Genomic DNA, 27,064 nt, shown 5'->3' with positions numbered 1-27,064 from the left:
AATAATCAGTTATTGATTACGACGTCTGAGCAATCAATTAGCACAACTTTGTATTTTTGGGCATGTTTGCTTTTGGACAGGAAGGGGCGGAGACCAGGAAATGACTCAATGCGGATTCGGACCTGTTGCCCTCTCAGTGACCTGCAGCGGCACCATTGTCAGAGCTCGTTGAGTTTTAAATAGTTGATTATTTTCTCTGAATCAGTTATTGATCCTCAACGAAGGTTTATTCTCAGGCGGGGGGATGGGTGGAGTCATGTCCTCGTTATCAGGAACCTTCTACAGAAACTTTGTTTCCTCTTGGTTCTTACTGGGGGACTCGGCGAGGCCGTCAGCCATCGCTGCACCCCTGTGAGGCATCACCCTCACATAGAACAACAGGCGCCACCAGGATGAGCTGAGATGTGCTCACTCCTGCGCCAAGTTGGCGTCGATGCTTCGGAGCTGTGAGCACCGTGCGCCGGCTGGAGGGTGGCAGCTCTGAATAAAGTGAAGGTCGTTCTGTGACACGCTAATGTCATTCTCACACCTTTATTTTAGTTTGAAAGAAACAAGGAGCACCTGAACACACCGTCACATTCACTTTTATTAACACAGAGCAACACGTCTCAGGTCCAGTCGGGCTCAGGCGGATCCTCAGGTGTTCTCGGCAGGTTCACCTGAAGACCGTTACAACACATCACGTCCACACCGAGCAGCTGAGACGCACACTGCACTTCCAGCATCCTCCACACCTGCACAGGTAGACTGGGTCAGCCCGCTCAGGTTCTCCTCTGGGGTCACTGTGCTGCAGGTCCTGGAGATCCTGGAGGGTCGCTCCTGGAGTCTGGAGCAGCAGCTCCCTCGGGCTCTGAGTGGAGACCTGAACATCTGGACAGGTAAGTGTTTGTGTTAGTTTGACCCAGAATCTCCTTTAACAGTCAGACTTAGTCTCTAATTCATATTTCGTGATGCTCGCAGTGACGACATCCTTCATCAGCTGAATCTAGAAACGTCTACATCAGTCCCAAAGTGCGGCCCCACCCACTGCAGGTGGGCTGAAGAAATAACAGAAATTCCTGTGAGAATTTATGAACACTGACACAAATATATAAATATGTGTTTTCTACAAACTGTAGCAGGAGGCTGTTATGCTGTGACATCATTGCTGTGACCTCTGACCTCTGCTCAGTGTTGAGGTATGAACCCTCATTTTAATAAAATTTCAGGGAAATCCATCACAGGCTCCCGTAAATGCTTGGTCACATGACCGAAAGTACGAGGCACTCTGTGAGCTTTAGAGAAAGCCCCCCCCCCCCACACACGCATGCACGCAGACACACGTGCACACGCGTGCACCTCTAATATGCACACACATAAAAAATATCTTTGTATCTAAGAAGACAAAAAGATGTGACTGCTGAGAGGATTCTGATTGGATGTTACTGATTAGCAGGTGTGTGTGCGGTGACTGATGACCAGGTTTGCTAGCACTCTGGTAACATCTGTGTTCTGTGTCGACGACTCACAGCGTCTCGAATCGGTTCTCCTCGCCATCCAGGATGCCGTGGTACAAGTTGATCTCCTGCTCTAGCCGTTGCTTGTTGCTCAGCAACGTGTCGTAGTCGCGGCGCTGCTGTTCGATTTCACCACGTATGTCGGCTAGCTCCGCCTCCAGCTTGGCCACCACTGAGCCGAGATTCTGGAGCTCCATGTCGTGCCAGTGGCGGGCGTCACTCAGCGAGTTCTCCAGACCCCGTTTCTGCAGAGAGTGTATTTAACCGCTTAGTGGGAACTCGATCAGGTTATTGATCGCTTATTGATCTGTGCAGCTCGCCGTGCGGCAGCTTCCTCGCCATGTGCCTCACCAGGGCTCTGATAGACTCGGTCTCTGCCTGCAGACTCTGGATCTTACAGCCGGTGTCGCTGCACTCAGCCTTCAGCGCCTCCACCTGTTCCTCCTCTGGACTCAGCTTGCTGCTCACGCACTGTGCCTCCTGCAGGACACACACAGCCACAGGTCAGACACGCCCACACACACACACACACCTTGGCACACCTGTGCAGGTGAGAGGACCTTACTTTACAGTCCAGGTAGCTGTCAGTCTCAGCCCTGCTCTTCTCCATCACTTTCTCCCAGTGGCTCCGGATGTAGGCCAAGATCTGGTCCAGACTGGTTTCTATGGGCGCGTCGGGCTCGTCCACATCACGTCCCGCCATCTGACTGTACAGGGTCCGCACGTCCTGTTCAGAGAGGAAGTAGTGAGCTCACATGACCTTAGCCGGCTAAAGGGAGATCACACCTGCCACACATGCTCATGGCTCTACTCTGACTCTACTGTGTCTGTGCTGTCACTCTTCTGACTCTACTCTGACTCTACTGTGTCTGTGCTGTCACTCTTCTGGCTCTACTCTGACTCTACTCTGACTCTACTGTGTCTGTGCTGTCACTCTTCTGGCTCTACTCTGACTCTACTGTGTCTGTGCTGTCACTCTTCTGGCTCTACTCTGACTCTACTCTGACTCTACTGTGTCTGTGCTGTCACTCTTCTGGCTCTACTCTGACTCTACTGTGTCTGTGCTGTCACTCTTCTGACTCTACTCTGACTCTACTGTGTCTGTGCTGTCACTCTTCTGACTCTACTCTGACTCTACTCTGACTCTACTGTGTCTGTGCTGTCACTCTTCTGGCTCTACTCTGACTCTACTGTGTCTGTGCTGTCACTCTTCTGACTCTACTCTGACTCTACTGTGTCTGTGCTGTCACTCTTCTGGCTCTACTCTGACTCTACTCTGACTCTACTGTGTCTGTGCTGTCACTCTTCTGGCTCTACTCTGACTCTACTGTGTCTGTGCTGTCACTCTTCTGACTCTACTCTGACTCTACTGTGTCTGTGCTGTCACTCTTCTGGCTCTGACTCTACTGACTCTACTCTTCTGACTCTACTGTGTCTGTGCTGTCACTCTTCTGGCTCTACTCTGACTCTACTGTGTCTGTGCTGTCACTCTTCTGGCTCTACTCTGACTCTACTGTGTCTGTGCTGTCACTCTTCTGGCTCTACTCTGACTCTACTCTGACTCTACTGTGTCTGTGCTGTCTGACTCTTCTGACTCTACTGTGTCTGTGCTGTCACTCTTCTGGCTCTACTCTGACTCTACTCTGACTCTACTGTGTCTGTGCTGTCACTCTTCTGACTCTACTCTGACTCTACTGTGTCTGTGCTGTCACTCTTCTGACTCTACTCTGACTCTACTCTGTCTCTGCTGTCTCTTCTGTCACTCTTCTGACTCTACTGTGTCTGTGCTGTCACTCTTCTGGCTCTACTCTGACTCTACTGTGTCTGTGCTGTCACTCTTCTGACTCTACTCTGACTCTACTGTGTCTGTGCTGTCACTCTTCTGACTCTACTCTGACTCTACTGTGTCTGTGCTGTCTTCTGTGCTGTCACTGTGTCTGTGCTGTCACTCTTCTGACTCTACTCTGACTCTACTGTGTCTGTGCTGTCACTCTTCTGGCTCTACTCTGACTCTACTCTGACTCTACTGTCACTGTTCTGTCACTCTCTGGCTCTACTCTGACTCTACTGTGTCTGTGCTGTCACTCTTCTGGCTCTACTCTGACTCTACTGTGTCTGTGCTGTCACTCTTCTGGCTCTACTCTGGCTCTACTCTGTGGCTACTGTCACTCTTCTTATTCTACTTTTTTACTAAGGAAAAAAGCTTAAATTCTGAGTTTTAGTTTTTCAGCCTGTCTCTGAATGGTGACATCATCTGCTGCCTCATCTTAAATTGGGAGATTTTTGAACAGTTTGGTGGGACCTGCTCGTGGTTGTGCTCCAGGCTGCGGAGCTCCGCCCTCATGTTCTCCATCTGCTCCTCAAGCTCCGCCTTTGTCAGGTTTGCCTCATCAATCACTTTGTACAGCGAGCTGATCTCCTCCTCCACTGCCCGACGGAACGGCTGCTCGTTCTCGAACCTGCAGGGGGAGCCGCAGTCACTATGCCTGCGGCTGATGGTCCTGGTTCCTGAGCAGAACTAGGACCACCAGCTGCAGGACAACGTGGAGGAGAGACTCACAGGGCAGGAGGCTGGTTATTGATCACCAGAAGCTCCATGTTTGGGTTGTTTTTTTAGATAAAGTCTATGATCAGTGCTTAAAAATAATGAATAATGTGGTTAGCAGCCACACGAGGGCACCATGTGATCACTTAAGACCAAAATAAACCATCACTTCACATTCACGCTGCCGTTTACTGACAGAAGGTCTGTCACTGATCACTGTCACATTTCAGCTCACTGCTGATCACAGTGTGAGTTTGACCTCTGACCTGTCCTTGAAGTCCTCAGCATTGGCCTGCACGTTCTCTGTCTGCAGCATCAGCCGGGCATTGTCCAGGATGGCTTCACTGACCTGCACAGAGTGTGGGAAAACAGAGCTGAGAGTGGCTGCAGCCAGCAGGGGGCATCGACATCTCTACACATTACCTTTATTTAAACACAAGGTGTGTAATGGCCCTGCAGCCTAACCTGTTCTCAGGTGGTCCAATAAAAACAGCAGCAAGACTCAAAGACAGAATAATTAATGTAAAAATAAAGTTTCTGTTCTCACACCTCAGAACATGTTTATCTGTGGAGAAATCAGCTGACGTAATGTGGCTGCTCATGCACACTTTTTAGGTTCACTTTTTTGCGTCAGGTGACTTTTGTGTTTTAGGACTTTTCAGGTGAGGCACGTGGAAGTGAGTTTGACTGTACGCGTCACTGTCACCACGATCTAAGAAAGGAGAGGGCTGAGTTGACCTTTGACCTTAGAGAGCAGCATGCCGATAAGATGAAGGACGGTGTGGAGATGGAGCCAGGTGTTTAGACCCTCCCCCCTCACCTGTCTGTAGACCTCCTCCCACTCCCTCCTGAGGGGTCCCCAGGCTCCAGCGCTCGAGGCCTTGCGGTCCAGGCAGAGGCGGATCTGCTCCTCCAGCTGTTGGTTCAGCTGTTCCAGCGCTCTCACTTTGTCGCGGTATTCCGTCAAACAGCTGTTCAGTCCCGCTGCCGCCGCACCGCTCCCCACTGCTCGCTCGCTGCCTCGGGGCAGCACCGGTGTTGTGCTGCTCCTCATCCCCTGCAGGAACACGCTGCTGATGCCCAGAGCTCGCCGTGACACCCGTGTCCCCAGGCCAGAGGGAACACTCGCTGGTGGGGTGGAGCCTACAAAGACGCCGCGAGGGGCGGAGGTGCCCGCCGACCCCATTCTCCCGCAGGAGGCAGAGGGCGGCCGCTCGGCGGCCGTCTGTCCGAGGAAGGATGAGCGGCGTCGGGGCAGAGGCATGACGATCAGCAGCTGCCAGTGTCAAACCGCTCAGACCTGCTTGCTACCGGGATTTATGGGAGGATGGCGTTCTGGAAACATAGCCGCCTTTGTTCAGCCAGCGTTTGTGTTCGGAGCTTTTGTTGAAACAAAGAGTCTGAAAGAGCTGAGGCAGCAGAGCGAGTACGCGGGGGGGCAGGAAGGGTCCTGAAGCCTGGCTGGGTCACATGACCTACCTACACACACACCGTTTATAAACAGAGAGCAGATGAGGGTTACATCATCACTGCTGTTTCAGATCACTAATCAATAAAGAATATCTGCTGTTAAACAGCTGAAGAACTCTTTAAATAAAGTTTAGTAGAAACAGCTGTGATGAATAAACTTCCCATTTTTGTAGCCCAGATGAGAAAACAACACATTTACACCAATGATAAAGAAAGAGAGTATTTATTCTCTTTGTCAACATCAACAAAGCATCATATTTCCTATGACCATTGAATGCACCTCTCAGTTCACCCCGCGTGAGGGCACCTAACTCAGCGACCAATCAGAGCCTACGCAGGCCGCACTGACCCTGTCAGCCAGGAAGTGAGGTGAAAGTGCATGGTGCTCCCGAGTTTTTTTCTTATCTCAGCAAGAGGAGTGGAGGCATCTGCTACTCAAACCGAGAAATCCACGGACGAAAGAGAGGAAAAACTCAGAATTGAGAGGAGGGAAAGCGAGCATACTTACCTGCTGGAAGTCCGGAGTCGAGTGGCTGGATGAAGGAGAGAAGCAACGTCGGCTAACCACTCACCTTTCATCCGGAGAGCTGCTGCAATTCCGACACCAGTGTGTGTTGGGCTTTTGTGAAACAGAGCAACGGTCAGGTTTTTGGAGAGGACAGAAAAGTCCGAGGACCAGGACAAAATTCCGGTCGTGATAGATGGCGAGCCAACCACTTTGAGGACGATCCACCCCAAAGAAGATACACACCCACACACTCATACATTCCAATTACACTCACAAGGACCTTTGAAATTGGCTGTTGCCAACTTAACTCTAAATTCTTAAAGGGCCCCAACAAGTACTTTTATTTTGTTTAAGTGTGCACACTATTTATTTTATTTTATACTTTTTTCTGTACAAATTGGACAATACCTGTTATACCTTGTAACAATACAAGAGTGGCTACTCAAAAGTTAACATTGTGTCCAGGTCATTATTGCTGCTCAATACTTTGGCTCCATATGAATTTGGTGTCTTCTGATACTGGCCAGGGCCTCATTACGAGCCCAAGTAATTATTGTGCCGTAATTCACCTTTATACCTTAAAGTTGGTTACATTTTGATAAACAGACTTGTTCTTCATGTTTAATCAACCAAGTTTCCTGGGAAAACCCTCAAAACATGACACACGAGCACAAAAATGAAGGCAATGCCATTATTCATGAAGGTAATAAAGTTTAATCCGCATGTTTAAATAAAGTTTAATCAGCATGTTGAAATAAAGTTTCAGCAGCTGTAAAGGGTCTGTGTGCAGGCGGATGGAGGGGATGATCCAAATGCGAAACTCGGAGGCAGACGTGAACTCAGAATACACAGCTTTATTGCTGGAGAAGCCTAAACTAAACTGAGGATACAGAAATAAACTAAGCAAGCAGACGGAACACACAGATAACGTGAGGGTGAACAGACATTAACGACGCGACAGTGAGCACAGGAAAACACAGGGCTTAAATACACTGAGGCAGTAATCAAGGGATGAGAGACAGAAGGGAAACACACCTGGGGAAAATCACAACTGACGAGGCAGGGGAAACGTAAACTGAACATACTCACGTAAGACAAGGACCTTCAGAATAAAACAGGAAACTAACAGACACAGGACCAGACAAGACACCATGGACAGACAGAGGGACATACGGGCAGAGAAGACTAAGCACAAGCAAAACTAAACATGAGGGCAAGATAACAAAACCTAAACCAGAAATAATAACCATCATCATCATCAGATAGCTACAGAATCAGAACATAATTATAATTAAAACAGTATCACAAAGAAACAGCATATAACTAATAATCCCGAGAAAAACCATACACATAAGAATTAATCCCTCACCAAGAATAAGACATATTTATAATCACAATCAAAGCACCAGAGGATAAGGAACAATCCATAATGCAGAAAATAAACTAAAACATAAGAAACTCAAAATGCTGGGTCGAACCGACCCAGGACCGTGACAGCAGCATGTTTAAATAAAGTTTAATCAGCATGTTTAAAGAAAGTTTAATTTGCATGTTGAAAGAAAGTTTCAGCAGCATGTTTAAATAAAGTTTCACCAGCATGTTTAAATAAAGTTTAATCCGCATGTTTAAATAAAGTTTCAGCAGCATGTTTAAATAAAGTTTAATCCGCATGTTTAAATAAAGTTTCAGCAGCATGTTTAAATAAAGTTTAATCAGCATGTTTAAATAAAGTTTCACCAGCATGTTTAAATAAAGTTTAATCCGCATGTTTAAATAAAGTTTCAGCAGCATGTTTAAATAAAGTTTAATCCACATGTTTAAATAAAGTTTCAGCAGCATGTTTAAATAAAGTTTAATCCGCATGTTGAAAGAAAGTTTAATCAGCATGTTTAAATAAAGTTTCACCAGCATGTTTAAATAAAGTTTAATCCGCATGTTTAAATAAAGTTTCAGCAGCATGTTTAAATAAAGTTTAATCCACATGTTTAAATAAAGTTTAATCAGCATGTTTAAATAAAGTTTAATCCGCATGTTGAAAGAAAGTTTCATCAGCATGTTTAAATAAAGTTTAATCCGCATGTTGAAAGAAAGTTTCAGCAGCATGGTTTCCTGTTTGAAGCCAGATGTTGTCGTGGTGTAGTCGGGTTCCTAAAGCTCCAGGTGTTTTAGTGGGCGGAGCTCAGGGTGAACTGAGGCAGACGCGTTCAGGTCTGAAAGGCAGCGGCTGCTTCTGAACCTGCAGATGTGCTTCAGCATTAAGGCCTTCACAGGTGTTCCAGTTACACCTGCATGTGCGCCAATCCCTGCACACTGCTCCTGATTGGTCAAACTGTAGCTTCCTCTCAGCCTCAATCCACCCTAACCTCAGAGAAGGTGGAGGTGTTCCTGAGTTCATGCAGTGGTTTGCAGCTCTGAGGGTTCAACCTCTCTGCTGTGCTCCTGTAGAGGACGCAGTCACTGGTTCTTCATCACTGTTTTACCCTCACAGTCTCTCACAGAGACCTGAACCCTTCACATCTTCTCACTGGCTGGCAGATGTTGGCCCAGCTGTTTTTAGCTTTGTGTAATCTTCGAGTGTTTGTCGCCGCTTCAGACGCCTCTGCAGTGGGACCCAATTATTTGCTGGTTCGGGCTGTTACCATGGCAGCAAACACAGAGCTGTTTGTCTGCGTGGAAACACCTGGGCTGTCTGTTCAGATTTAGTCAGATTGTTTGTGCTGAATCTCAGCAGGAAGTGCTTTGCGGTTGGCAGGAAGTGGTGAATGCCAACGCAGCAGTTGAAAGTTTCCCAGCTGCTGAAAGATGTGTTGGAGTTCTGAGGGTAAAAGCCCGTCTCATCCACCAGCTTCACCCTGTAAAGCAGACCCAGTCATCACTTTTAGCTTCCAAACACCTTGAATCTGAACTCTGGTTTCTGGTCTCCAGATTCCAGATTCCAACCATGAATCCCTTTAGAAACCTGCTGCAGCGCCGTCCTCCAAATGTTTCAGGACAAATGTCTGCTCCCATCGTTTAGATCCACCATGGACAGAAAGCTGCGTTTGTGGATCACGGTGTCGTACCTGGGAACATCACCTGAAGCTGGAGGAACACGTGTTTGCAGTGTGAGTGAAGATTCAGATGCTCTGGATGGATTTAAAGAAGCTTTTGGAGATCAAACTCAGCCCCGACCTCCGAACTGTGCTCGACTTATTACGACAGCAGGGAGCCGCAGGAACACCTGCGACGGTCAGGTGGGACAAGCCTTAAACCACAGTGAGTCATCATCAGTCAAAGATCCAGGTCATAGGACAGTAGTTTCCAGTGGTTGACTCTGTCTGATACTGGTTCTGAGCACGCTCAGATCTGCATCTGTGAAGAACGTCAAAGATAAAAAGTTGGCGGTGGCGCCACTGAGCCAAGCACAGCAGAGCACTGTCAGTTGTTAAAGGAAGCACCGCATGTACGTGACGCTCGGGTGAACTGGTCCTCTCAGCTGTTTACAGCACCTGGCCACTCAAAGCTCAGGTAACTGTGCCCCTCATGGCCCAGAGGTCATGTTTCCATGACCCAGATGTCACAAAGCACCTGACACCTGGCCCACGGGAGGCGCAGCTGTGACCACAGGACGTCAGGCACACCCAGCTGTGGCCCAGAGCTGCAGATGTGGGCCACATGTTGGCCAGATGTTCAGCGGGGGCAGTGCAGATGTGTGTGTGTCCTCTCTGTGGTCACAGTGAGGACACACTGACTGTGTTAGCGTGCACGTGTTGCGTGTGTGGGCCACGTGACTAACGAGTGATATGAGGCGGCAGTTTCTTGGTTCAAAGCCCTCTGACCGGTGTGATGGGCGGAGCTTAGCACTTCCTCTGTGAGGGTGGCTGGCTGTTTTTCTTCTGGGATTAACACCTCAGCTCGCAGCTGGAACAGGCCTGACCTTTGCGTTTGAGTGCTGTGGCGTGCCAGTCAGTGAGCCTTTCTAATTTTCACTTCTCTGTCTGTCACATTTTGTTTTTGTCCCAGTGACCCATGAGAACATGACACCACACAGGCCTGAGGTCAGCTTCCTGTTTCTCAGCCTCCCATCACTGAGCCTCGGAGAGGATGTGATGAAATGATTTTGAGGTTAGAGAAAAGAGACATGTCGCAATCCCCGCTGTAAAAACAAGAGTAAAATCAGACAATGGCGTCTCACAGATGTCTTGTCTGTTCTCTCAGACGCATTCATCTGCAGAGCCCTGAAACAGAATTGGTCCTAGCACTGAACCCTGTGGAACACCATAATTGACCTCAGTGTGTGAAGAGGACTCTCCATTTACATGTACAAATTGGAGTCTATTAGATAGATATGATACAAACCACTGCAGTGCAGTACCTGTAATACCTACAGCATGTTCTAATCGCTCTAATAGGATATTATGGTCAACAGTATCGAACGCTGCACTGAGGTCTAGCAGGACAAGCACAGAGATGAGTCCACTGTCAGAGGCCATAAGAAGATCATTTGTAACCTTCACTAAAGCTGTTTCTGTGCTGTGATGAGCTCTGAAACCTGACTGAAACTCTTCAAATAAGCCATTCCTCTGCAGATGATCTGTTAGCTGTTTGACAACTACTCTTTCAAGGATGTTTGATATGAAAGGAAGGTTGGAGATTGGCCTATAATTAGCTAAGACAGCTGGGTCTAGAGATGCTTTTTAAGTAAAGGTTTAACTACAGCCAGCTTGAAGGCCTGTGGTACATAGCCGATTATTAGAGATAGGTTGATCATATTTAAGATTGAAGCATTAATTAATGGCAGGACTTCTTTGAGCAGTTTTGTAGGAATGGGATCTAAAAGACACGTTGATGGTTTGGAGGAAGTAATTATTGAAGTTAACTCAGAAAGATCAATTGGAGAAAAAAAAGAGTCTAAATGAACATCAATGGTACTAAGAGTAGCTGTGTGTGTTGTACTTGTTCACTGCTGTGTGTGCAGTGAAGCTGCTGAGGTGTGTTTGCAGAACAAAGATCATAAACAGGATGAGAGAAGGAAGGATGTGAAGAAAAGAGTGCGACAGCGTTTGATCAACTTCCCCGTTTTTCTCTCGCACTTTATTTTCATAACTCAGAAAACCAAAACATTTACATTGGTGTGACGCACACGCACACACACACACACAGACACACACACACACACACACACACACACACACACACACACACACACACACACACACACACACACACACACACACACACACACACACACACACACACACAGGGTTATATACAGCATCAGTCACATTTCAGCTTTGGCTCAGTTTCTGTTCAAACGCAGTGAGGAGACAGGTCCCATCTTTGATACAGCAGCTAAAATGTCACATTTAAAAACAGCTTCATGTTTACTGTACAAGCAAGCCCTGAAAAGTCCTGGAAACACCTGGAAAAGTCCTGGAATTGGCTCAGAAAATGATGTGGAGGCTTTACATTCTCATTACAAAGGTTTCTATTTGTTTTCCCCAAAACTGTGAAAGCTGTAACCAGCAGGCGCGCCCAGCCTCCACCTGTCCTGTGCTCTGAGGTGAAGGTGTTCTCAGATGAGCGGGCTCTGACTCTCTGTGGGTGGATGTTAGGGTGAAGCAGCATACGTGTTGAATCAAAGCTTCTTAAAAACTCTTCCTGCGATTGAGGCGTCTTCCGTTGGCGAGGTCTGCTGTTGCAGCTGCCCTGGCACAAACAGGAAGTTGCACGATGACGGTTTCTACAGCGACAGCGCCTGCGAGGTTTCGCTGTCAGACATCACCGAGGCTCGGGTGGAGCTCAGCGGGCTCCTGCTGGACTTGGTGGACAGCTGAATCTTGGTGATGGGCGGCACGCAGCGGCAGCAGCGCAGCAGGTGCACCACATCACGGCGGAACCGCGAGCCCACGAAGACGTAGAGGAAGGGGTTGAGGCAGGCGTGCATGTAGGCAAGACTCTTCAGCACCTGCCCCGCCTTGTCGAAGTCCATCAGCTGATCGCAGTTCGTGATGGTGATGTTGGAGGCCTGCACCGCCTCCATCACCAGCACGCTGTTGTAAGGCAGCTGCGACACAACGAACGCCACCACCACCGCCAGGATCACACGCATGGCCTTGTGCTTCTGGAAGCCCTGGGTCTTGAGCAGTGTGGCGACGATGATGCTGTAACAGAAGGCCATGACGATGAAGGGCAGGCAGAAGCCCATGCTCACCTGCAGGGACAGCACCAGGATCTTGGTGCTGTTCCCAAGGTGGGGCGGGAACACCATACGGCAGTAGTCCTGCGATTCCACCTTTGCGGGGGCAGCGAATACCAGCTCGGGCGTGGCAAGGAGCAACGCAAGCAGCCACACCCCCGCACACACCAACCGGCTGCAGCGCAGGCGCTCCACTTGCGAATTGTGCGCCTTGGTGGTCTGCACAATGGCGATGTAGCGGTCCACGCTGATGCAGGTAAGCAGCAGCATGCTGCTAAACAGGTTCACCTTGTAGAGGGCGGAGTTTATTTTGCAGAGGGAGGTGCCGAAGATCCAGCTGTGCGACGCCTCGGCCGCCCACAGCGGCAGCGTAACCAGGAACAGCAGGTCAGCCACGGCCAGGTTCAGCAGGTACACGTCGGTCATCGTCTTCAGCCGGCGCCGGAAGTTCAGGTAGATCCACACCACGGCCAGGTTCCCGGCTCCGCCCACCAGGGCGATCATCCAGAAGAGCGGTGGCTCGTAGTGACTCCTGAACACCCGCACCGACTCCCGGTTGCACAGCAAGTCGTCTCCGTAGTCCCCTGAGTAGTCATAATTGTCAGAGGTGGCCGAGGAACTGAAAGCAGATGGTTCCTGATGGAAAGAGACACCACACCTGAGCACACCTGAGCTCTCTGCTGATACATCCTTGGATAAATCAGTAAATAATCAGGGTTCGTTACCTCTGTGATCATTGTTGTGATGATGTCATCCATGGAGGTCACATTCATGCTGAAAAGGTTGTCCATCTACAAACACAGGTGTTCAGGTTAGAAAAGGTGAAACGAGTTTCACACAAACAAAACCTCCAAAACGAGGAAACAAAATAAAATAAAAAAAAGCTAAAGCCGCCTGGCCCCGCCCCTCCTATGCTTGCTGGTCACACGGCTTTGGTAGTTTGTGGCATGTTGTTGCTGTTGACTCACGTCTGTGTTGCTTCACTCTCTACACGTTGTTTTTAGTCAGAGTAGGACAAAGGACATATTTTTACTCTCTTTGAAGTACTTTTACTCTGTTACTCTGAGATAAATACTATATTGTACTTTTAAATAGTACTACTGAGCCCTGATCCTACACTATAAAAGTACTCCCGTACAATAGCTTTACCAAAATAAAAGCCTTGGGGTGAAGTGTTGTGTAACCGTCAAACTCACACACATTAAAGAATTAAGGTGAAATGTATTTATTATTATAATTTACTCTTATTATTATTTTATTCACGGGCGTATGGAAGCTCCAAACGCAATTTCATTGTTTTCTGACAATGACAAATAAATATTTGAATTTGAACTCGTTTCTTTAAATGAAGCTGAGGATTAAAGCGGATCATGTGCTCGTCATCATCGTGGCTCAAACACTGAAAACTCGACTGTTTGAATGTTTCAGGCATAAAAACGAATCCTCGAGTTTGACCACATTCAAGTTTAAGCTCTTCACCTCACATAGGTCTGCTCATAGAGTACCTTCACTTTGAGTATTTGGGTCATTTAAGACTGTGGTATTAATACTTTTACTGAACACAGAGTACTTTAAATTCTGCAGACGTGTCTGTGTGTCACAAATCTCCTCCATGTCTTAACCTCCTAGGACCTGGCGTCCACATACGTCTGCACTTACGAGGACATTACGCTGCCACTGTTCTATCGAAATGTAAACTGAATGTCCTCATATGTGGATCTCATTTTTTCCCAGAAACAAAAACCAGGTAAGAAAAAAAATCTGGTAATTCTATGTTTTACATTCATCAGGTCACAATCAGCCCAAATAGCAAAGAGAAATTAAAAATGCCATGAAAGAGTTCGGGTCTTAGGAGGCAGTAAAAATTCTGCAGTACAAGCAGTTATTTATCATCGTGTTCCTGTTAGAACCACTAAAACCAGAAACATCATCCGAAATCTCAGAGTTTGTGGTGATGCGATCTGAGATCTGCTCACAACTAGACTATTATGGGATGGTTAATGATGAAGTGAAAAACATCTTTACATTGCGCTCAGAAATCAAAGTCTGCAGCTCGCCACTTTCCCCATGAAACAAAGACCGGACACAGACAGACAGACAGGCGTGGACTCACCGTCAGGCGTCTCCTCGTCTCTGGTGCGTCTTGCTGTTTGGCGCTTTTTTCACTCTGAGTCCGTTAGACCACAAAAGTGACGTATGAAAGCAGAAGTTACATCAGCTGTCAGAGGATTGGCTACGACTTCACAACTAGTAGACAACGAGCACGAACGCATGAACATCACCAAAAGCCCCTGAATGTTAAACCCCCTGAATCCAACGATCCTGAATCCAACGATCCTGAATCCAAACCCTTGTGAATAACATAACAAATATTTACTTTACAGCTGGTTAGAGTTGTGCCAACTCTGTTATTGGCTGATATTTCAATGTATGTTTGAATAAATCAATAAATTCACAGCAACATGTAAGGAGATGACTTCTGCACAGCACTGTGGTACAAAGGAGGCCTTTGTAGGTGCTGAGCTGTTTTGAAGGGTTTGGGAGAGTTTAAAGGATTATGAAAAGCGAGAAGCTCGGACACCACAAAGAGGAAGTCGGGGAAAATCAGCTGGGAGCTCCTAAGAACAGAAAACAGAAGCAGCGTCACACACCGGGACTCGCCCGGGCTCACATGGTGAAACCAGCCTGAGAGGTTACCCAGAATGCAGTTTGTGACGTTTCCTCAGGTTTCTGCTGCTCTGCGTCACAGACACAAAGCTGCTGCAGGTTATTCTCACAGATCCGCCAGGCTGTGAAACTGATCTGGCTGCAGTTTGACTTGTATTGTACAGCTGACTCTTTCTACCTGAGCACTCAAAGACGACATTCACAGGTGGCAGCTTCGCACCATTGGCTCCTCAGCCAAGCACCCAGCGTCTGTGGTTCCTCTCGTCCTGAGCAGGATTACTATTGCAACAACGCGTCATCGGACGACGGTCTGAACCCAGCTCACGTTCGCTATGAGGGGGTGAACACTTGGTGAATCTGGCTTCACAACGTTAGGAAGAGCCAACATCGAAGACTCAAAAGCGACGTCGCTACGAACGCTTGGCCGCCACAGGCCTTTCTGACACCTGGTTACAATCCCCAAAGTCACATTTAGCTCACTGGGATGAGCAGGCGACCGTATGCCGCATGGCTGAGTGGCCAGCCTGGGTGTGAATCCAACCCGCGGCCCTTTGCCACATCTCATCCCTCTGCTTTCCTGTCACTCTTCACTGTGGCCTTCAAAATAAAGCCGTAAAAAGGCCAAAACAAATATTTAAAAAAAAAAAAACAAATTCACAAAGCTCTGCTGGACTGATGAGGTGCTGAACACACTGAAGAAGTGATGACATTTGGCTCTGGGTCTGTGCACCTGGAGGGGGGCACACTTATTCCCAGAATGAGTGTAAGTGTTTGGTGGGGGTCAGATTTGTTGGGCTTTGTATGAAGTCATGCTGCCACACTGAACCAAAACTACACACATTCAAATCGTTTCTTGTTTCAAGCATCACTCTCACTGCCTGTTTGTTTACCACTGTATCCATGACAACAAACATTCCCTAATATCAGACACAAACCACAACTTTCTCGCTCTGACCTAAACGTCCCCCCTACCCCCCTCGCTCCAGGCCAACACAGTGCCACTCACGTCTGCAGTGAGAAGTGTAGTACCAGCTGGAGTGGTAGTAGTACTGAGGTATCTGTGGTCACACACACTGAACATGTTGTTCTTCTCTGCTTATCTCTACTTCCTGTTTAAGGTGACAAACACAGACTGGCAGCAGTTTCCGTGACTTGTGAGGACATTACCTTAAAGGGCTCCTGCACACCTTCAGCCTGTGAAAGCACAAAACCAGGACACAGTTCACGTCATGTCACTTGTGCACAACACGTGCTTCATACTGACAGGTAACAACCCCCAGTACAGAGAGATGACCCCAACATCCACACCACCCCCCAGCAATCAGTGAGGCGGAAGAACTCCCTCTAAAAGGAACCAGGATTAGGGAGGGACTGAGCCTGATTTACTGGGAATCCCCCGGCAGCCTACGTCTATTGCAGCATAACTAAGGGAGGATTCAGGGTCACCAGGTCCAGCCCTAACTATATGCTTTAGCAAAAAGGAAAGTTTGAAGCCTAATCTTGAAAGTAGAGATAGTGTCTGTCTCCTGAATCCAAACTGGAAACTGGTTCCACAGAAGAGGGGCCTGAAAACTGAAGGCTCTGCCTCCCATTCTACTTTTAAATACTCTAGGAACAACAAGTAGGCCTGCAGTGTGAGAGTGAAGTGCTCTAATAGGGTGATATGGTACCACAAGGTCATTAAGATAAGATGGGGCCTGAAAACTTAAGACCTTGTATGTGAGGAGCAGGATTTTGAATTCTGGATTTAACAGGAAGCCAATGAAGGGAAGCCAAAACAGGAGAAATCTGCTCTCTCTTTCTAGTCCCTGTCAGGACTCTTGCTGCAGCATTTTGGATTAACTGAAGGCTTTTCAGTGAGTTTTTACTTCCTGATAATAATGAATTACAGTAGTCCAGCCTGGAAGTAATAAATGCATGAACTAGTTTTTCAGCATCACTCTGAGACAGGATATTTCTAGCTTTAGAGATCTTGCACAAATGGAAGAAAGCAGTCTTACATATTTGTTTAATATGTGCGTTGAAGGACATGTCCTGGTCAAAAATGACTCCAAGGTTCCTCACAGTGTTGCTGGAGGCCAAGGTAATGCCATCCAGAGTAAGAATCTGCTTAGATACCATATTTCAAAGATTTTCAGGGCCGAGTACAATAACCTCAGTTTGATCTGAATTAAGAAGCAGAAAGTTAGCGGCCATCCAGGTCTTTATGTCTTTAAGACATTCCTGTTGTTTATGGATGAACCCTCTTGATTATGTGACAGAGAGTGAAACACTCTGAGGACCACCAACGTGGGCAAACACGTGTGTCTGTGTCTGTGAGTGTGCGGTCACAGCTTGTCATGCAACACTGCACAGTGTGAACTTGCTGTCACGCTATGCGGCTGATTCCTGTTTCACTGACGTCTGTCAAACACTTCCTGTAAGACAGGAAAAAACAGCCAGGTCACGTGACCTGATTTTCTCCTCATTCCTCTTCTGCTGTTAACGCATGTGGTTACCATAGAGACATGTGAACCCCCGCACCCCCCCCCCAAGCATCATCTGATATAAAATCAAATAAATCTTATAAAGATACATGCTGGAGTTAAAAGTCAGATTTAAACTAAACAAACAAAACATTTGGAGCTTTTATTGTGAAAGAGTGAACTGAAGTTAATCTCATGTAATCTGATAATCTGAACAGTGTGACGTCTGACAGACTTTGTGTAATCCTGAAAACAGGGAGCCGGGTTGGTTCGTGCTCTGTCCGTTTTAAGCCTGAGCTCTGTGCTGTCATTTTTAAAGCCTCCTCTGGGGGCAGCAGAGCGGCCGGCGGGCTCCGAGGAGCTGAATAAGCCGTAGAAGAAGAAATAGGAGCGGATGTAAACAAAGAGGAGCAGGTGAGTTTCAGTGAGACGCTCCGCAGTCTCACCTGGGAGCTCATTTATTGATCTGTTAGTGACGTATCGATCCGTTCCTGCTCTGAAACACTGTTAGCCGTTAGCCTGCTAGCCTTCTCCGCGTCTTTGCGCTTCCTGCGCGAGCCTAAGTAAAGCGGACAGCGAACGAGCTCCCTCAGATCAGCCAATCATTCCGCTTAACGTACGTTTCGTCATCAAGCAGAGGGGTTGGTACTCTAAGTACTCAGAGTAGTCAGAGTACTGGGACTGTGGAATAAAGTAGAATAATGAAGACTGCTGCTGATATCTGGACGGATGTTCGGTTCTGCTCCGCTCTGATTGGTCAGTGTTTGAATTCAGGCGGTTTTTTTGAGATAAATCTTATTTACACTGACTCTGTGTCCCAGCAGGGCCAAAGGACGGACCTCACATCGTGATGTCATGGTGATGTCATAGCGATGTCGTGGGTGAAGCAGCGGTACCGTGACATCAGCCCTGTGACCCTGCAGGTGGTGGGCGGAGCTGTGAGCTCCAGCCTGTACTGTGCTGAGGTGGAGGGCGTGGGGGCGGGGCTAGTGGAGTCCTTTCTGGTGGAGCTTTATCGCTGTAAGCTCTGTCAGTTCACCTGTGGCATCAAAGCCGCCATTAACAGCCACCTGCTGCTCAGGCACCGCCTCAACACCTATCCGGACGGGGCAGAGGCGGGGCTCCAGCAGGGAGCGTCACCCTATCAACTAAAGCAGAGTGACGAAGATGAGGACTTCCTGCTCTACAACATGCTGGACAACCTGAGCCCAGCTACCTGTGACATCAGCAGTGAGGGAGGGCTGCAGGTGGCCCACACCTGTGAGGTGATAACCTCACACAAACACACACAGGACAGAATGATTTTGAGCTTTTATTTTAAAAAGTGAAACAATATGAAGTTATTAGTCAGATGGATTTTTATGATTTAGCTTTTCAAATTAAGGTGAAATGTATTTATTTTTTGATTTATTTATCTTATTTTATTCTAAAGGTGTCCTTACACCTGGTAGCCCCGCCTTAATCTTGTGGTTTGTATGCAGGTCACCACGCTCTTTGAGGAAGAAGAGGAGGAAGAGGAGCAGGAGGAGGACTCCTCCATCTTCACTCTGAAGGGGGGCTCTTTATCCTCTCTGGCCGACACCCCCGCCTCCCAGGAGGAGTTGGCGCAGTCCGCCCACCTGATGACCCTTGGGCTGTGTCGGATCTCTGCAGTCAGAGCTTCTCCTCTTCCTTCCTCCTCACCGTCCACACAGCTCACACAACCACATGACAGCAGTGCCAACAACAAAATGAAGGCTCCGCCCCCCAGCCTGCTGTGTCTGCTCTGCCCGTTGACACTGCCATCGCGGCGGCTGCTTGATGTCCATGTCAGGTCACACCGTGCCAGCGGTGGTTTCGGCTGCGTGCGCTGCAACTGGATGGCCGACAGCTGGGAGGAGGTGGAGCATCATTGGAGGAGCCACTGTGGCCAGAGGAGGAAAAGAAGGAGGGAGCGGGAAGAGAAGAAGAAGAAAACCGCGATGGCGGTCTGTCACAGGAAGTTCCGAAACAGCACGCTGAGAAGCGCTCCTGAAAAACCACGGAAACGCAGTGAGTGCCCAGCTCTGTACCATCGATAAGTAATCAATAAGACCGCTAACACTGATCAGTTTTCTGCAGATGGATGGAGGAGCCAGCTGATTGGACGTGCAAAGCGGAAGGAGGCGGAGCTTCCTGACAGGTAATAATAACAATAATAATAATAATAATACATTTTATTTAAAAGCGCCTTTCAAAACACCCAAGGACACTGTACAGCAAATAAAACAGGCATAAAAACAGGAAATAAACATGATAATAAAAGAAAGTTTAATAGCATGGAGAAGTTATATAAGGCTATTTTAAACAGGCGGGTTTTGAGGGTGGACTTAAAAAGAGGGAATGAGGTGATGTTTCTGAGGTCGGGGGGTAGGGAATTCCAAAGTCGAGGAGCAGAGCGACTGAAAGCCCTGAACCCCCTGGTAATGAGACGAAAGGAAGGAAGAGAAAGACAAAGAGAAGAGGAGAATCTGAGGCACCAGGATGGGATGGAGATCTGCACCAAATCAGAGAGGTATGGTGGGGAGAGAGAATGAATAGCCTTAAATGTGTAGAGGAGTATTTTAAAATTAATGCGAAGTTACCCGCTAGCCAGTGAAGCTGCTTCAGGATAGGGGTGATGTGGTGGGCAGAGGGAGTCCTAGTAATAATACGGGCAGCAGAGTTCTGGACACGTTGAAGCTTGTTGATGGATTTTTGTGTAAGACCAAATAAGAGTGAGTTACAGTAGTCGATCCGACAGGTAACAAGACTATGGACGAGGATAGCAGTGGCATGTGGAGTGAAGAAGGGGCGGAGTTGGAAATATGCTGAGCGATTGACATTATTGATGTGAGAGTTAAAGGATAGTGCACTGTCAAGAATGACACCCAAACTTTTCACAGAGGGAGAGATAGAAACCGACAAGTTCTTGATAGTAACAGAAAAACAGTTAGCTCTGGATAGCGATAATTTGGAGCCAACCAGGAGAAGCTCTGATTTGTTGCTGTTGAGTTTGAGAAGGTTGGAGGAAAACCAGGAATTAAGTTCAGCTAAGCAGAGGGTGGTGGAGGGTGGAGGGAGAGCAGAGTTGGGTTTGTGGACAGGTAAAGCTGGGTGTCGTCGGCATAACACTGAATGGATTTTTACAGAGAATCTGAAACTATTAAAAACAAGTTTGAATGTCTGTCAGCCAATCAGAACACAGCCTGTGTGCGATCTGAGCACTCTACCCTCTACATTGATGGGGAGGAGGTAGAAAGGGTAGAAAGCTTTAAGTTCCTCGGAGTCCACATCTCGGCCGACCTTACCTGGTCCACAAACATCTCCCACCAGGTAGGGAAAGCACAACAAAGGCTGTACTTCCTCAGGAAACTACGTCAGGCCCAATTACCCCAAAGACTGCTAGTAAACTTCTACCGCTCCACCATTGAAAGCCTTCTGACTTACTGCTGCACACTCTGGTTCAACTGCTGCACCACGGAGGACAAGAGGAAACTGCAGCGGATGGTGAGGGCAGCAGAGCGGGCAATCGGCACTTCACTAACCCCCCTCAGAGACATCTATACTGGCAGACTTCAGCAGAAAGCCAGCATCATCATCAGAGACCCCTCGCACCCTGGACACTCACTTTTTTCCCGCCTTCCCTCTGGTAAACGCTACAGGTCCATCAGGTCAAAGACAAACAGACTCAACAGAAGTTTTTACCCACAGGCTGTCAAACATGCCCTACCTCCACCCTGATTGGAGGATAACTGCACTGCCAACACTCATGGACATTACACCTTATTTATAAATCGTATTTCTGTTTATACTTCAATGCAACCAACACCCTTACCTCTTTAAACTGTATTTATTATAACATTATTTAGTATTGTTCAAACAGCACCCCACACCCCCAATGTGCAATATCACTGATCACACTGCACCTCTCAATGCACCTGCTAGTTAGATGGCATGTATGTGTATGTATATAGATGTAAGCGTGTATGTGGAAATATGTGTGTGTATGCATCTACGGATGCAAATATGTATATATACATATATGTATGTATGTGCGTGTATGTTTGCAGGTGTATGTATAACTTGTACATATCTTTCTTGTGTAAATGTAAATTTGTCATTGTGTAAATACTTACGCTATTGTGTACTTCACACACATGGAGAGATGCCAAACTGCCTTTCACTGTTCTTGTAACAGTGACAATAAAAAGCTATTCTATTCTATTCTATTCTATTCATTTGTTTTCAGGCAGACCAGCAGAGCTCGGGCCGCAACACGGCCGGTCACCATGGAGACCACGAGGAAAACCACAAGGAGGACGAACGGAGACGGCAAGGAGCCGACAGCAGAGAGCGGGAAGCAGACGGGCTTCAGCTGTTCGCTGTGCCACAGGTAACCACGTTACCCATAATCCCTCACTGCACAGGGTAACGTGACCTGCTGATGTCATGGCGTTTCTTCTCTCTGCAGGAAGTTCTCCTCTAAACTGACTCTGAGGCGTCACCTGGGCGTTCATGGGGGAGAGAAACCTTTCACCTGTCCTCACTGCTCCTACAGCAGCCGGCTGAAGGCCTCACTGCTGCAACACCTGAGGACTCACACAGGTAACACACACACACACCTGAGGACTCACACAGGTAACACACACACACCTGAGGACTCACACAGGTAACACACACACACACACCTGAGGACTCACACAGGTAACACACACACACCTGAGCACTCACACAGGTAACACACACACACACACACACACCTGAGCACTCACACAGGTAACACACACACACCTGAGCACTCACACACACACACCTGAGGTAACACACACACACAGGACTCACACAGGTAACACACACACACCTGAGGACACACACACACACACTGACCTGAGCACTCACACAGGTAACACACACACACCTGAGCACTCACACAGGTCACACACACACACACCTGAGCACTCACACAGGTAACACACACACACACCTGACACACTCACACAGGTAACACACACACACCTGAGCACTCACACAGGTAACACACACACCTGAGGACTCACACAGGTAACACACACACACCTGAGGACTCACACAGGTAACACACACACACACACACTGAGCACTCACACAGGTAACACACACACACACACACACACCTGAGCACTCACACAGGTAACACACACACACCTGAGCACTCACACAGGTAACACACACACACCTGAGCACTCACACAGGTAACACACACACACCTGAGGACTCACACAGGTAACACACACACACCTGAGCACTCACACAGGTAACACACACACACCTGAGGACTCACACAGGTAACACACACACACACCTGAGGACTCACACAGGTAACACACACACACACACACACCTGAGGACTCACACAGGTAACACACACACACCTGAGCACTCACACAGGTAACACACACACACACACACCTGAGCACTCACACAGGTAACACACACACACACCTGAGCACTCACACAGGTAACACACACACACACACACACACACACACCTGAGCACTCACACAGGTAACACACACACACACACACACCTGAGGACTCACACAGGTAACACACACACACACACACACACACCTGAGCACTCACACAGGTAACACACACACACACACACACACCTGAGGACTCACACAGGTAACACACAGAAAGCTGAGAGCCTTTGTCATGTGACTGTCAGATGACGTTGTGTGTTTCGTGTGTGTGATCTCAGGTGAGAAGCCATACAGGTGTGCAGAGTGTCCATATGCGTCCATTGATCGCAGCTCTCTGCTCCGACACTGCAGGACTCACAGCCAGGAGAAACCGTACAGGTGTCAGCACTGTGACTACAGCAGGTAACACACCTGGCGCACACCTGTGCTCCCACAAACTCTGCGGGCTGCTCGAGTATTTCGAATAATAGAAAATTAAATTGAATGTGACTCATAAATCGAAGGGTTTATCTGTGTTTTCACAGATGTTGTTTGCAGTTTGGAAACCAATGAGCCGTTCGTCCTGAAACACCTGTGTCAGGATTTATTATTGATCAGCATTGAGACATAAGAGCTTTTTCACAAATGCGTTTATGTATGGTGTCTTCTTGTTTTTCAATCAAACTGTTGCACTGACTTCTTTTAAAAGTATATTTTAAAAAAATTTGTAATCATTTTAAATTTTTTTTGTATAATTCTAACCTCTTTCCTTTTGCTTGACATGTTTTTTGGGCATTATTTTTTTGCTCCCCTCTGTCTTTATCATTAATGGCGATGTCTGATCTGATTAATCCGTGGAATAACTGATAGATTACTAAAGTAATCGGTAGCTGCAGCCCTAGAATTGGACCGTGTTGTTGTTGTTTTTCTCGACAGCATCCAGAAGAAGAGTTTGGACCTCCACGCTCGCCGCCATCACACCGGTGAGGCATTCCCATGTCAACAGTGCGACTACTCGAGCCCGGACCGCCAGCTGCTGCTGAGACATGTGCGCAGACACCACGCCCCCTCCCAGCAAGCTGTGTTATCAACATGAGCTGGTGTGACGGGGCTCGGTGACATCATCAGACATGGTGATGATGTCAGAAGTTTTATTTGTGGACTTTTTTAATGAAAATAAAAGCTTAGGAAAAATCATTTCTGTTCTTATTTATTCACTCTCAGACCTTTGAAAATATGAAGGCCTTAAACACTTTAACTTTGAAAAGGCCTCAATGAGCACATGAGGTGATCATGTGACTGTGACAGTCAGCTGATTATTATTCAGTGAATTCTAGAATACTATTTTTATTGGAAATAATTGACAAATGTGATTGAAGCAGCTGACGTCTCACCTGCTGCTCACCTGGACTCGGTGCTCAGAATTAGAACTGAACAGGTTCTGACTAATAATCAGGAACCAAAAATGTACTGGTTTAACTCTGAACACACGTCAGGGGGACGGATAACATGCATCAGACTTTGCGCTTCAGTAATGATATGTGCAATAAAATATGCATTAGCAAAATCTTTTTTCAAATACAATTTAAAAACAGATTCCACTCCTCATCTGCATTTCCTGTTAGCTCACACATTAGCTTTCAACTTCCACTTCCAGCAGTGAAATTCTGCAGGTCAAAACTGCACATAAGATAAACTACATCAATTCAGTTCAGTTTTATTTATACAACGCCAAATCACAACAACTGTCGCCTCAAGGTGCTTTATATTGTAAGGTAGACCCTACAATAACACATACAGAGAAAAACCCAACAATCATATGACCCCCTATGAGCAAGCACTTTGGTGACAGTGGGAAGGAAAAACTCCCTTTTAACAGGAAGAAACCTCCGGCAAAACCAGGCTCAGGGAGGGGTGGGGCCATCTGCTGCGACTGGTTGGGGTAAGAGAAGGAAGACGGGATAAAGACATGCTGTGGAAGAGAGACAGATTGAATAAAGAAAATGTATATTTATTAAAAAAGTAGAGTAAATACAGATTACTGAAAATGCTGTGTGGCAGAGGTAATGGTATATACATGTACAGTGTGTACAATAACTGTAAATGAACAGTCCCATATATCAGCAGCTTGTAGCTAACTCCGGGATTAGCTAACACATTTAGCATTTCTGTGACTCTTCTGGTCCTTGAAAAAGCTGTGAAATATCCAGGTGGGCTCTGTGATTGGTTACAGAGAATTTGCACTGTTGCTTTTTTTCACATGGGTAATATTTTTTTATTCATTTATTTATTTTGTCAGGAAAAAGGAGAAGCATTCTAAACATCCCGTTTTAAGTCTACGTTTTAGAGACATAAGTGAGGAGCTTTTCACAAATGCGTTTCTATGTATGGTGTCTTCTTGTTTTTCAATCAAACTGTTGCACTGACTTCTTTTTTTAAAAATGTTTTAAAAAAATTTGTAATCATTTTTAAATTTTTTTTTGTATAATTCTAACACTCTTTCCTTTTATGTATTATTTGCATGTATATGTTAAGATAGGTGGGCATTATTTTTTGCTCCCCTCTGTCTTTATCATTAATGGTCTAGTCCAGTATTTACTTGGGCTGTGACTTAACCAATGAACCTATTAACCAATACCAACCTGTTATACGTCAGCTGGTTTAACTATGAAGATGTGTTTGGTTAATTTGATTTTTTTGTGTTTCCTGTCCCTTATTTAAGCACAAATTGTATTATGTGTTACTATGACCCTGCTGAAGGCCACAAGCCGAAACGCGTTGGTCAGTTAATGAAGTTGTTCCTCTTTACTTTTAAGTGTGGCTGGAGTTCCTGCGTTGTTAGTTTCTCATCCTCTCCATGCACCTTGGAAGCAGTGAATTTGTTATTGACCAGATTTCTGGCGTTCTCCACTGATTCCTCTGTTTCACCCCGGTGCTCAGGTTGCTTTCAGCACTTTAAGCCTCTGTTTAGGGTAGGAGGTAAGGTGCCTCCTTGACAGTATTTGTGCTCACCTTCTAATACAGTTGGGTTAGGTATGTTAACTTTGGTACTAAGGCTGTGGCTGCTTTTAAACATGCCACCTCTTTTAAAAACGAGATCTCTGGACCCTTCCATTCACCGAGTTCGACTTTTTTGTCTAGAAGAAGGTTGTTTGTGATCAACTTCATTTTTTCTTAGATGATTTCAGCATCTGTGAGACGTTTCAGTCAGGCTTGTAACACAAGTATGAAATGTGGTTTTTTCTTAACAGTATCTTGTTTCCCACGACGTGTGGATGCTGTGATTCACTGCATCCACACGTCGTTTATCAGTACTGCTTCTGAGCAGTACTGATAAATAAAAGTTGTTCCTTAGCATCATAAATCAGTCCTTTTCCCACTCGCTGTTGTACTTATAAGCTTTTCCTTTCTTGTTAGACGTTCGTTTCGTTTGGTGCAGGTTGTAATTTAAAGGTTTAAAATATCGCTCCATTTTTTAACAGTTCACATGAGTGGTCCACCTTTCTTCTGAAACCCACCGGCAAAACAGCTCCAAAGTCAAAACAAGCATGCAGCGCGCTAAAGAGTCTGTGTTGAACACAGGAGGCACAGCAGGAGTCACAGCAGGGGCCACTGGACCCTGTCTGAAACCACTTGTGATCTTGACATGTTGTCATCTGCTATCAACAGCCTCCCTTTAACTTGTAGTTTTTCAGCTCCTGATGATTTCCTATTCAGTTCAATTCAATTCAATTTTATTTATATAGCGCCAAATCACAACAAACGTCGCCTCAAGGCGCTTCATAGGTACAGAGAAAACCCAACAATCATATGACCCCCTATGAGCAAGCACTTTGGCGACAGTGGGAAGGAAAAACTCCCTTTTAACAGGAAGAAACCTCCGGCAGAACCAGGCTCAGGGAGGGGCGGGGCCATCTGCTGTGATTGGTTGGGGTGAGAGAAGGAAGACAGGATAAAGACATGCTGTGGAAGAGAGCCAGAGGTTAATAACAGATATGATTCGATGCAGAGAGGTCTATTAACACATAGTGAGTGAGAAAGGTGACTGGAAAGGAAAACTCAATGCATCATGGGAATCCCGCAGCCTCACGTCTATTGCAGCATAACTAAGGGAGGATTCAGGGTCACCTGGTCCAGCCCTAACTATATGCTTTAGCAAAAAGGAAAGTTTGAAGCCTAATCTTGAAAGTAGAGATAGTGTCTGTCTCCTGAATCCAAACTGGAAGCTGGTTCCACAGAAGAGGGGCCTGAAAACGGAAGGCTCTGCCTCCCATTCTACTTTTAAATACTC

The 27,064-nt window shown here is 46.9% G+C and overlaps 3 protein-coding genes across 5 annotated transcripts; 1 reads left to right on the top strand and 2 right to left on the bottom strand.

Annotated features, from left to right (window-relative positions):
- Positions 1–95: 95 nt before the first annotated feature.
- bfsp2 (beaded filament structural protein 2, phakinin) lies at positions 96–6,536 on the bottom strand. Its single transcript, XM_031740069.2, has 8 exons — positions 6,084–6,536; positions 4,862–5,520; positions 4,308–4,390; positions 3,799–3,955; positions 2,062–2,223; positions 1,848–1,976; positions 1,509–1,741; positions 96–870 (listed from the first exon to the last, which is right to left on the bottom strand). The coding sequence occupies exons 2-8, from the start codon at positions 5,303–5,305 to the stop codon at positions 780–782; spliced, it is 1,299 nt and encodes a 432-aa protein (XP_031595929.1). The 5' UTR covers positions 5,306–5,520; positions 6,084–6,536; the 3' UTR covers positions 96–779.
- Positions 6,537–11,065: 4,529 nt separating this feature from the next.
- ccr9a (chemokine (C-C motif) receptor 9a) lies at positions 11,066–14,415 on the bottom strand. The gene is made up of 3 exons (XM_031740070.2): positions 14,311–14,415; positions 12,923–12,988; positions 11,066–12,833 (listed from the first exon to the last, which is right to left on the bottom strand). Exons 2-3 carry the CDS (start codon positions 12,986–12,988, stop codon positions 11,742–11,744), a joined length of 1,158 nt encoding a protein of 385 aa, XP_031595930.1. The 5' UTR covers positions 14,311–14,415; the 3' UTR covers positions 11,066–11,741.
- Positions 14,416–17,577: 3,162 nt separating this feature from the next.
- Positions 17,578–23,970, top strand: si:dkey-154p10.3 (zinc finger protein 182). Of its 3 annotated transcripts, none has more exons than XM_031740072.2 (8): positions 17,578–17,743; positions 18,154–18,594; positions 18,811–19,360; positions 19,430–19,490; positions 21,579–21,722; positions 21,801–21,934; positions 23,073–23,196; positions 23,710–23,970. In XM_031740072.2, exons 2-8 carry the CDS (start codon positions 18,202–18,204, stop codon positions 23,867–23,869), a joined length of 1,566 nt encoding a protein of 521 aa, XP_031595932.1. In that variant the 5' UTR covers positions 17,578–17,743; positions 18,154–18,201; the 3' UTR covers positions 23,870–23,970. The 3 variants fall into 3 exon arrangements, with proteins under 3 accessions (XP_031595932.1, XP_031595933.1, XP_031595934.1); XM_031740073.2 differs by having other exon boundaries at positions 18,151–18,594; XM_031740074.2 differs by lacking the exon at positions 17,578–17,743 and adding an exon at positions 17,958–18,085.
- The last annotated feature ends 3,094 nt before the right edge of the window (positions 23,971–27,064 follow it).

This window comes from Oreochromis aureus, linkage group 18, assembly GCF_013358895.1.
Source record: "Oreochromis aureus strain Israel breed Guangdong linkage group 18, ZZ_aureus, whole genome shotgun sequence".
Lineage (NCBI taxonomy): Eukaryota > Metazoa > Chordata > Actinopteri > Cichliformes > Cichlidae > Oreochromis > Oreochromis aureus.
The sequence above is the reverse complement of the archived record's forward strand: the minus strand, read 5'-3'. Positions and strand labels throughout refer to the sequence as shown.

Excerpts from the sequence above, each read along its gene's own strand:
- bfsp2 (XM_031740069.2), bottom strand. The coding sequence starts at position 5,305 with ATGCCTCTGCCCCGACGCCGCTCATCCTTCCTCGGACAGACGGCCGCC. Across the intron at positions 1,977-2,061 it reads ACAGCTACCTGGACTGTAAA|GAGGCACAGTGCGTGAGCAG; the intron begins GTAAGGTCCTCT and ends TGTGTCCTGCAG. Across the intron at positions 871-1,508 it reads GAGAACCGATTCGAGACGCT|ATGTTCAGGTCTCCACTCAG; the intron begins GTGAGTCGTCGA and ends TTACCTGTCCAG.
- ccr9a (XM_031740070.2), bottom strand. The coding sequence starts at position 12,988 with ATGGACAACCTTTTCAGCATGAATGTGACCTCCATGGATGACATCATC. Across the intron at positions 12,834-12,922 it reads TCACAACAATGATCACAGAG|GAACCATCTGCTTTCAGTTC; the intron begins GTAACGAACCCT and ends TCTTTCCATCAG.
- si:dkey-154p10.3 (XM_031740072.2), top strand. The coding sequence starts at position 18,202 with ATGTCGTGGGTGAAGCAGCGGTACCGTGACATCAGCCCTGTGACCCTG. Across the intron at positions 18,595-18,810 it reads AGGTGGCCCACACCTGTGAG|GTCACCACGCTCTTTGAGGA; the intron begins GTGATAACCTCA and ends GTTTGTATGCAG. Across the intron at positions 21,723-21,800 it reads AGCTGTTCGCTGTGCCACAG|GAAGTTCTCCTCTAAACTGA; the intron begins GTAACCACGTTA and ends TTCTCTCTGCAG.